General features: G+C 42.9%; 2 protein-coding genes across 2 annotated transcripts; one reads left to right on the top strand and one right to left on the bottom strand.

The window, feature by feature from the left end:
- Positions 1–44: 44 nt before the first annotated feature.
- On the top strand, positions 45–3703 carry brf2 (BRF2 general transcription factor IIIB subunit). Its single transcript, XM_069673805.1, has 4 exons — positions 45–192; positions 814–873; positions 1007–1328; positions 2736–3703. The coding sequence occupies exons 1-4, from the start codon at positions 45–47 to the stop codon at positions 3535–3537; spliced, it is 1332 nt and encodes a 443-aa protein (XP_069529906.1). The 3' UTR covers positions 3538–3703.
- Positions 3704–7479: 3776 nt separating this feature from the next.
- Positions 7480–10033, bottom strand: LOC138602334 (prolactin-releasing peptide receptor-like). The gene is made up of 2 exons (XM_069673804.1): positions 9585–10033; positions 7480–8113 (listed from the first exon to the last, which is right to left on the bottom strand). The coding sequence occupies exons 1-2, from the start codon at positions 10031–10033 to the stop codon at positions 7480–7482; spliced, it is 1083 nt and encodes a 360-aa protein (XP_069529905.1).
- Positions 10034–11506: the final 1473 nt, after the last annotated feature.

The raw sequence follows: 11506 nt of genomic DNA, 5'->3' as shown, positions 1-11506 counted from the left end.
GTTGTATCTCCGGTGTCCGCACGCGGTGGCGGTTAATTTGTAAGATGTCTAGTGCGGGTCTGAGCTGTCCGGGCTGCGGCTCCTCTAACATTGTAGACGATGATCTGTACTCCCAGGCCCAGATGGTGTGTGTGGACTGCGGCTCCGTGGTGTCAGAGGGAGTCCTGGCCAATGATCCAGTCGGTGGTTCAGGTATGAGCAGTGATAAAACGGAGGCTCATCAGTGTACCAGTCTGTCCGGTTAAAACTCCCGGAGATGGACAAAAAGTTTTCATCTCGCCCTCTATAGTGTTTAAAAATACATAATCACATGACAAATTCACATGAACTATTCAAATGTAAAAATAGATTTGTTTGTTGTTTGTTTATTTATTTATTTAAATTAAGACCAATGTACACGCTAAGCAGTACATATTAGTACTTTAGTGCTCTCTGGTGGACAAACTTTGTAATGACACTTTGTAAATCTAAAAGCAAGTAGGGAGTCATTATTCCAATTTAAGATGTTACAAAGCTTATACTAATAAGAGAATTCGTTTTTCCCTAATATTTTTTTAATGTATGTGGTACTGTAGTGAAACAACTGACACTAGACAACAACAGACTTACAAGAACGTGATTCCTGCAGAGAGATTGAATTGTTTAAAGGTCATTCTTCTTAAATTATTCAGTGATTAGGTTGAAGGCATGAATCCAAAACTAAATGCATGGAAAGGTGCCACTTGATGTCGATATCTTTGCTAATCCCAGCCCTCTGATACTTTCATCACATTTAAATTTCTAATAGACTTTGTCTCTCTGTGCTTTGAACAGATGTCAGCTACAGCCGGACCACAGCTGTAGCCAAGAAGCCTTGTGCAAACCTAAAAAAAGGTGAGATCGTCTCTCTGAGGGGAGCTCTTTGCTTGTTGGAGATATTATTCCAGATTTTTTATTATTATTCCATAACTCCTATATATAGTTGACCTCATTGAACCTGCTCATATACCTTGTTATTCGTCAACAGGTCTGCAGCGTGTCACAGCCATGTGTCGGATCCTCAGGGTAAACAGTGAGATCGAGGATCTCTCGCAAACATATTTCACCAAGGCCTATCAGCATGAGAGTTTCATTAAAGTGAGCCTCCAGAAAAAGGAAGTTCTGGGGGGCTGCTGCGTTCTTGTGAGCTGCAGGTTGCTTAATTGGCCCATCACCATGGGAACCATCAGCTGCCTGCTGGATGCCGACCCGATGGTGGTGGGTGTGGTTTATCAAGAGATGGTCAAGATTCTCAACATCGAGGCTCCGACCATCAACATCACTGATGTGATGGAGGCGCACACTCAGGAGTAAGTGAGGTCTTAATACTTTTATCTGAGGGGAATGACGTGTAATTATAGACTATAAAAAGATGGAGAACATGACAGCTCCCTAAAAGTGAAACCAAAATGTCTGGAGTGGCCCCTGCTGCCTACATTAAGGCAATTAATTAGAATCTGTAGGCACATGCTGGAATTTTAGTACGGGAAGTGTTTTACGTTTGTAGCACGTTTGTAGTTTGAATAGTATTAACCAATCACGCATCAGCAGGCTGCAGCGTATGCAGGAAAAACAGTCTGTGTGCAGAGCAAAAGCAGGCAATCTGCTGTAATACTACCCAGCCTCTAATCAGCGGTCATCTGACAACTATTTAGCTTCTTATTCATCTCTATAATCAGACATCTGCAGGAAGTCCAGCTAACAATCCGTTCTACATCAAAAATTCAACTTGAGACAAATTCCCTTGTCATGAAAGCCGTTCAGCGTTTAGATTTCCCGACTTACTCGAATGCACCAGAAAGAGTTGAGCCGACCTCCGTTCAACAAACGAGCATTTTAAAAGTAGTTTTCTTCTCCTCTTGATGACAGACCTGACAAGGCTTCATTTTAACCTTTAACACATCTACGTTATGACGTTGTAATTTCAAAAGGTCCGTTAACTTAAGTAAATCAAGCAAACAAGTCTTTTTCGGGTTCATACCGCTGAAGTTCGCTTCACTTTCACTCTGAACACACGGCGCTTCTCAAGTTGATGATTGGGCTGTAAACGATGCAGTGCGCGGAAAAGGGAGCCTTAGCTGGAATTCCTCATCACTAAACACTAGCCGGAATCGGAATACCTGAAGTGTTAACTGTTGCTCCCAGGGGATGTATCCTCGTGAGATGATGGCAGTTACGAGATCGCCTCCGTGTTAACAGATGGGACATGAGTCAAACATTAAAATAAAAATACACGTCAACACATTTTCTCAGTTTCTGTCATTATAACTAGTTACAAGAAGTTTACATTGAACGTTACAGTCTGCTGTAGTTTTTTATGACCCTGATCTATGATTAATATTCACTGATTCCTAAAGAGGGGAGTATTTGGCTTTTATTTACAGAATCTAAATGAAATGGATGGGTGGATTCTTATTAAATTGGTTTTGTGATCAAATCAAATTAAAAGTTGGATCCATCTGAAATTAAATGTTGAATTTTCTTGTTCCTGCTTGAACTTGTTGAACCTAGTTTCAACGTTTCAAATGCCAACCTCTTTGGATTTAATAAAAATGTAATTGAGTCTATCTGGAGAGCTCCCAGGCTGAAAAGAAAACCTACTCTGCTCTAAATCATACATCAGATGTGACTATTAGATATATTCCAGCCTCTGGTGAGCATCATTCCTAAAATATTTCTCCATAATAGTTGCTAAGGGTGATTTTTGTTTCTCTTAGGTACAAAATTAGCTCACTCGATGTTCCTGAGGAGTTGGCCGAGGACTCCAGGGACTTGTCCAAACGTGCCATAGCCTTGGTGGAGCTGGCAGCAGACACCTGGATTGTGACTGGCCGGAGGCCCGTCCCCATCATGATGGCGGCGGTCTATCTGGCGTGGCAGTCCTTGAAACCCAACAAGCACCGGCTGAAATTCTCTCTGGACAAATTCTGTCAGCTTGCCAATGTGAACAAGAACAGGCCGGCTACGAAGAGGATAAGTGAGATGAAGGAGGTGCTGTGTAAGCTGGGGAAGGAGATTCCCTGGGTGAGGGAGGAAGTGACGCCAGATAATGTCATGCGGCAGGTGGGGGATATTTTAAATAACAGGTACGCGCTGCTCCGAAGGGCTATGAGAACCCATGAGGACGCTCTGAAGGCAGAGTGTGAGGCAAGCTCTGAGGACGCTTTAACTGAGGAGGTCGCTCCCTCTCGGATCTCTGATACGTCCTCTGTGGGAGAGTGTGAACTAAATACTGAAAAGCCCCAGCAGCCAGGTGAGGGAGATGATAATCCATCTGAGCTGCACATTGATGCTCAGGAGAGCCAGGACGCAGCACCGAACTGGGGGAAGAGAGTGCTGTTTGCTCCCCCGTGTGTGGTTCATGCTAAGAAAAGACGAGTGGAGCAGCCGGAGCTCAAGGACGTAACCGGTGATGAGGAAATCTCCGACAGTGAAATTGACTCGTACATCCGCACTCCTCGAGAAGCCCGAGAGTTCGCTCTGACTCAGAAGAAGTTGTCAGAGAGCGAGAAATCATAACTGGTGATGCATCCAGACCAGTCTTTATTTAATTGGATAGAAGAGGTTTTATAGTTTCTATTTTAGGACCTCTGATTTGATTGTTTTCATGAGACCAGGTTAATAAGAGATTGTTTTTTTATATCCAGTGGCAGATTGTCTCTGTTTATTGTCTTGCTGCCTACAGATTTGCTTGTAAATAAAATTTTGTTAAAGTGTTTAAAAAATATTTAAATTTATTGAAAACAGCAGAAGACGTGGAAGTAAAGGATCCCCAGTTAACAAACAACATTTTCTTTAAGAATAAATTATTTGCACGTCATCCTTATCCCATATAATAAGCGCCTGTTATGAAAGTTCTCGCTCTGTTTACAATTCATCATTTTAGGCTTATTTATTGGTTTTGTACATTTAGACCAACTTACCTTTGAATCACCCACAATTTTTTTTTTACATTTTCTTTTTGGGACTTTTATGCCTTCAAATCGCAATATAGCCTACTGCAATATTTTAATCGCAGGAGGCGCAAGATTTGTTAAAGGTGAAATGTGTGTCAAAATACCATTTTAATTCAAATGTGCTGCAGTGATGTTCTGGCCTACAGAGACATAAGTATCAAATATCAACCATACAAAAATCACACCATAATCATTTCAATATGTCTTTCAATGAAAATGAGAATAATGATGTAAAAATGATCAGCCCCTTTAATATTGCACATCATATCAAAATTGCAGTAGAAGTCAGAATAATTGCAATTAGATATTTTTTAAGCCCTAACGACGGCTCGCTGGCTGGGACACTTGAAAAGGACTGAACCATTGTTAATGTTCTCCTTAAGGCTGAACATAGCGAGACGTCAATGAAGACTTGGGTTGCTTGAATAACCTATTACAAATGGGTTATCAATTTAGTGCTTAGAATATTTTTCATACAACCTAAAAAAAAAAGGCCATCATGTAAAACTTCTCAATTATAATTTCTCGCATGAGGATCTGAATATTAACATGTTAAAGATTATACTATTCCAGTGCCCTTCTTAGAGTCAAATCCATTTTTCATTACCCTCCTGTATAACAGTGAAATTCTTCAAAGAAGGAAGCACCTATGGAGGACTAGATTCACATCAGCCTCTGGGATTTCTCAAGTTTAATATTTTATTATCTTTCTGCCACTGCTGAACTATATGGGAATATCATACGATTCTACATTATAATTTAAAGTTACCCACAGCCTTTGTAGAAATTTAGCCGCTGTACTATGTACATAATCTGTGGAGGTTGCACAGCATTAGGCCTAAAGAAAAATACTAAGACTTTGCCAAGGTCTGTGCAAAAAGTGCTGAATTGGGCTGTTTAATTAATATTCAACTGCAGGAAATGAATGTCATTGTTGGCCTGCCAGACATGCTGCAACGATCAGACATAAATTCTCACATTGTTTCAATTTCCTAAAAAGGTCAATTTGATATGCAAAAACACTTCTGTCCTCCCTGTTATTAAATTAGTTAAATTAAATTCAGCGCTGCAGCTGCTCTCTGACCGAGCTGCAAGTAATTTAATTCAACGCCCGGCTGTCGTGCATTCACATTGATCCGAGGCAGAGCAGAGAGGTCATTCAGTGTCATTCTGTTTTATTCGCAACTTTTCACAGTGTGTTTTAGTACAGGTACAAATAACAACAGATCGTGTGCATGATTTACAAACAGTTGGTTGGCTATAAGAGAGAGAGAGAGTACAGTATATACAGAGTGCACCCAGAACTATCCAATCAGTGAGCTTCAATGGGAATAGAGCAAATATAAAGGCACACACTTTGGTGAGTTAACACCGCTGCAAAGATAAATATGGCCATCTGCCTGCAGGAAAGAGACACAGAGAATGCAGCACAGGTGACATGATGGCTGTAACGCCATCTAAACAATGGAGCTGGACTGTACATCACATTTTCTTTAAACAAAAAACAGGGACCATCACACTACAATTTTTTTTACAGCCATTTAAAACGTTATCAGAAATGCTTTAATCAGTTGTAATATTAAAGTGCATATTCATCAGCTACTGGCTTTAATAAAGTTAAAGCCAGCCTCGCTCCCAGGGGGAGCGAGTTCATGAACTTAATTTATTTCACAGTGCACCAAAAATGAGCGCCACATAAAGACTGCATTGTAAAGATGGAAACAAACACATTTTTTCAAACACAATTTGAACTCATCATCACCTTTGCTTTCATTTCCAATAGAGCTGCCGTTCGTTCATCACGCACAACTCTTCAGACACCCTTAAGATATCTCTTCTGTCTCTCAAGGTCGTTGTCTTCTTATTACAAACATTTCAAACACAGTTTCATCATGTCATACCAGTCTGAGCAGCATTATGTACAATATTATGAGACATATTTCAGATGCAGTTGAAGTCATCTCTTCAAAACCCCCTCGATTTCTTTTTGCCACTTCACATCAATGCTGGATTACCTAGTGGACATTTTAGTAAACATTTCTCTTCTAGCCTGGCTGGTTCCTCCTGTAGCATTGTCGGGCTAACAACAGCTTAAGTTGGTCAGTTTATCCATCTGTACATTCATCTGTACATTCTGCTTTGGAGTTTGGTATGGACTTCCGCGGTCTCCAGAGAGAGATTCCAAAGATATAGTGAGCCTCTCTCGACCATCTATACATGTCAGCCTTTCAACCTTTAACTTTAACATCTGTGTAATGGGTCCAGAACACTGGTCCATGACCAAGCATCTTAAAGACTATTGGCCTGATTTTCATGAAACATGCTGCTGATCTTCAAAGTGCCTCAATAACTCAAGATGGGGCCAAACTGCCTTTTATCTAGTGATTCGAGCCATACTGAAGAAATAGAGAGCAGCATATTTACTGACAACACCGACACCAATCAGCCAACCTGCCAAATATTGTGTAGGTACCTTTTTGCTGCTAAAACAGTTGTGTCTCGTTGAGGCATGGACTCCACTTGACCGTTAAAGGTGTGCTGAGGTATCCGGCACCAAGTTGTTAGCAGCAGATCTTTTATGTTCTGTAAGTTGCGAGGTGGGGCCTCCATGGATCGGACTTGTTTGTCCAGCACATCCTACAGATGCTCGATTGAATTGAGATCTGGGAAATTTGGAGGCCAAGTCAACACCTTCAACTTGTTGTTGTGTTCCTCAAACCATTCCTGAACCATTTTTGCAGAGTGGCAAAAACTTCTTGGTCTGCAACAATGTTTAGGTAGGTGGTATGTGTCAAAGTAACACCCACATGAATGGCAGGACCCAAGGCTTCCCAGCAGAACATTGCCCAAAAGCAACGCACACATCCGGCCAGCCACATGATGTAAAAGAAAACGTAATTCTTCAGAACAGGCCACCTTCTTCCGTTGCTCCGTGGTCCAGTTCTGATGCTCACATGCCCACTGTAGGCGCTTGGTGGTGTCGTTGGTGGACAGGGGTCAGCATGGGCCCTGACAGGTCTGCAGGTCGTAGGTCTCTAGCCCATTACGCAACAAACTATGATGCTCTGTGTGTTCTGACACCTTTCTGTCAGGACCAAGATCAATTTTTCAGCGATTTGAGCTACAGTAGCTCTTCTGTTTGGATCGGACCACACGGGCCAGCCAACAAGATCGAAGTAGCAACTGTTCACACAAGATATCAAATGGCTCATTGCAGTAACTCGTGGTCCTCAGAGGACGGACACTCCCGATTGCATCAACCAATTGATTGCTTAGATTGCTACAAAGTTCCTACCTTTTAATTCTTTATCTTAAACTCTAAAGGGGAGAACATTACATTGGGAACATTCATGCTTCCCAAAGATTAACCTCTCTGAAAGAACCGCTCCTGGCCTATAGATGATCTTTGTACAAAACAAACCCTAATGGTACCCGTACCCAAGTACCCGAGATGAATCAGCAAATTACACCAAAATAACAACAAAGAATACAAGTCGCCAGGTAGTTACAGGACCACACTGGCAGCACAGTGGTTTGCAGGCACCCCGATGCGATGATGGCACTTGAACATCTTCCGTAACTCTGCGCGGAAGCGGTCGTGTAGCCACGCGTACAGGAAAGGGTTACAGCAAGACGAGCTCATGGCACACAGGTGGCAGAGCAGCTGGATGAGTAAGAAGTATCGCTTGTTGATGAGGTGAATGTCAATGTCTCGCAGCACGTTGAATACATGAATAGGAAGCCAACACGCAGCAAACGCAGACACCAAGAGTGCAACGAGTCGAAAGATCTTCCTCTTCCGAGCTTGATGAGCGCCGGCCTGGTCCTGTGTCCTGTTGCCCGGTGCCACGCACTTCTTCAGCTTGACGGTGATACAGAGATAAGAGACAAAGACGGCCGACAGGGGCAGGACGTAAGTGACCAGCAGGGTGCTGTACGCATAAGCACGTCTCTCTTTCTCTTGACCCAACCAGAACTCCTCGCAGATGGTGAAGCCTTCATCTTTGAACTCCACATGGTAGGTGTGGGTGACGGCCGGAGCCACGAGGCCGCAGGACAGCAGCCAGATACCGGTGAGGACGGAGGCGCAGGTAGCCACAGAGGTACGCTTCTTCAGGGGGTGAACTGTTGCATAATATCTGCAATGAGGAAAGAGGAGTGCTTTATAATAAGCGTACAAAACATTTAAAAGGTTCCTGGTTTGAATTCCAGTTCGGACGTAGAGGGCCTTTCTGGGTGGAGTTTCCTCGCACAGTCCAAAGACATGCTTGTTAGGTTAATTGGTGAAAATCGCCAGTAGGTGTGAATGCAACCGTGAAAGGTTGTCTGTCTCTATGTGTCAGCCCTGTGATTGATTGGTGATCAGACCAAAGTGTAACCTGCCATTCGCCCAATGACAGCTGGAGCATGAGAAGCGGTATAGACAATGGATGGATGGATGATATGTCACCAAAGCTACCAGCAGCCTGTTGCAACACGGCCACAAAGCTCTGACCGGCCAGATAGCCAATCATATAGTTGGCTATTATGGGTAGTATAATGGGGTGGCACAAAAACTGAACATACAATTTCACCTCAAACATTCCAATAAGAAAAAGTCAAGCAAATCATGTAAACGTCTAAGATTATAAAACAGCAGTGGAGCAGAGATTCGTGGTTCTTCTTGAATGCACAGCCAAGGTGAATTTACAAGGCGCTGTCCTCGCCTCAGAAGGGAGAGAAACACACAACTTGAGGGAAAAACTGCAGAAGGAACGTAGCTGTTTGACTTTTCAGTCCGGTGAGCAGCAGAGATTCTGGGGATTTCAGGTGTCCACATTGGGACGTGTTTTCTCAGCACATACCTGCTTGTTCTGTTTCAAGTTGGATAATTGGATTTTGGTTCGGTCCCATCAGGAACTTACTATTCAGGAACTATGCTGTAAAAAGTGAAACTTTAAATGAGTTTGACTCGTACAACGTTGCCGATTGTTAATTAATTTACCATTCAGGAAGATCTGTAATTTATAGATCCACTGCATGTCTTTATAGAAACCTGCGCCCAATGACAGCTGGACTGATCGCCAGTCAATCATAGGGCTGACACATCCGGACAGACAACCTTTCACACTCACACCTCCGAGCAACTTTAGAGTTACCAATTACTCTAACAAGCATGGACTCTGGGAGGAAGCCGGAGTACCTGGAGGGAACCGACGTATGCACAGGGAGAACATGCAAACTCTACACAGAAAGGCCCGCTTATCGAGCGGCCCTGCACTGAATCATGAGTAAAAATCACATTAATTAATCTAGCTTAATTAGTGCGCACTTAGTGTTACATTTTCTCTTTAAAGTAAGTATGCACTCATTAATCAATTCATCTGCACATCCCATTATTTCTAAATGAGTATGATTGAAACATGTTGAATTTCTGCCCTGTCACTTACACTCCACTCATACTCTGAAAGGTGTTTTATATCAGTGGAGGGAATTTATTTCATGTTATTTGATCTGAATTTAATCAGGATGGTTGTTGGAGGTCTAAATCAGTTATTCCTGAGATCTGACCAATTGAAGGATTGGAAAGCCGGAGGGACAAAACAGGAATTAATTTGTGATTTCACCCACCTGTCCACAGCGATAGCAGTGAGTGTGAAGACTGAAACATACACTGTCACCGGTTGGATGAGGAACACCAGATAGCACATGGAGCGGCCAAACACCCAACCGCGAGGGTTGAAGGCGTAGGCGAGGGTAAAGGGCACACAGGTCACACACATGAGCATGTCAGAGAACGCCAGGTTCCCGATGAAGAAGTTGGTCACATTGTGCATCTTGCGCGTTCGACAGATGACATACAGGAGCAGGTAATTTCCAAAGACGCCCACCAACACCACGAGCACGTAGCAGGGGATGATGAGAGGCTTGAACGTCTGCAGCAGAGCCACATCTGCAAACTGGGAGCTGCGGTTGGAGGAGCCGTTCTGCACGGCGACCTCGTATATGTGTCCATCTGTGTGCTCTCCTGACACAGATGGCTGTGTGCTGCCAGCCAAGCTGCTGAGATTACCCTCCATGGCTGTGGAGATCAGTCAGTCAGCGCCTACACATTCCAAAATACAATAAAACATTTTCAGCTGTTATGAGGGAACACTAAGAACTTTTGTAAAGAGCAAATATCTGCCAATTTAACGCATGCAATGCCGTTACGCAAAAAAAATGTCTAAGAAAAAACCGGTTATGACATTTACAAAGTGGAGAAGCATTACTAAACAAGCATGCTTTTACCAACACCGACACATTCCCGCAGTAAGAGGAGGACAGCACATTATCAGAGGGATTGTGATTATGAAGGCGTATGAATGTGAATAGTTAAGATGAGCAGCACAACGCTCTGCACCCTCCGCTAAAAGGTACATTATGGAAAATATTCTGCAGCATGACTGAGGTGCTATTATTATCACATTCAAAAAGTGGAGAATAAAATGTAGTGAAAATTGAAGGAAGGTGAACGTGTTATTATATATATTACATTTAGTGTGAGATTTTTGAATATTCATCTTTAGAGCAAAGTGACGAAAAAAGCAGCAAGAGAAGAGCTACTTTCAAAACAATAAGTTGCCTCGGCTGTGAGTAAGAGAGATTAATGTTGTGCTAATAAAGAAAACCTTTAATAAAGTTCATTGATTGTATACAAAAGTGGACGTAGAGGACGTAGCCTCCTTGCTTTAAGCCTCGAGTTTGGCAGTTTGAGCCAGAAGTGACCATATTTGGACAAAAAGGTGGAAACACTACAGCTGTGTCACAATTCATGGACTGCATCCTTCAGTCGTATTTGAAGGTCGATTGCGTCACAGTGGCGCATTCCAATTTAAAAGCTCCTTCAGATGCAGCCGGCAAATGCATTCTCCTTTTCCCGGGCCACAAAGGATCCTTTGCAGCATCCTTTGCGGCTCAACGTATCCCAAGATTCAATGCGCATCAATTCCAACAACATGGTGGACTCTTAAACGGAATACACTTTTAAATTCAAGGTTTTGGTTTCAACTCAAGCCAATAGCTAGCGATACAAATGTTACAAAACGTAAGTAGCCTTGAAACAAATTAACTTTAAAATAACAGGTTAAAGGTATAATAAGTAGGATTTTTCTAGAAAAATAAAAAATAGACTTTTACAAATGTAATATAATATAAATCATCACTTATGGGCCTCTATACATGTGTGTTGGCAGTGTGTGTGCAGACCCTTCCCTCTGCATCTATTCTGTTGTTTTGCTTTGCACATTTTCAGGAGGGGCACTGTCGTGGTTCCCTGAGCCAATCACAGCGTATAGGTGAGTGTGGGAGTGGTTCGAATTAGCAACCGGGCCCCATTCAGACCGGCGAACATGGCGAAAGGGCGATGCAGAGTTGGCCTTTTTTCAGGTAGGTGCCTCAAACCGGGTAGGACAAAGTAACCGGCGGTTAGCATGCTAGCGCAAAGGTAACCATGATGCTGTCGGGTTTAGCTCGGTGGGTGGGCGAGTTCTCGCACAAGAGAGTGAGAGTGA

Source organism: Semicossyphus pulcher, unplaced genomic scaffold (assembly GCF_022749685.1).
Source record: "Semicossyphus pulcher isolate SPU_LCO1_2020_fin unplaced genomic scaffold, fSemPul1.0.p SCAF_22, whole genome shotgun sequence".
NCBI lineage: Eukaryota > Metazoa > Chordata > Actinopteri > Labriformes > Labridae > Semicossyphus > Semicossyphus pulcher.
Note: the sequence above shows the minus strand (reverse complement) of the source record. Positions and strands in the feature narration are given on the sequence as shown.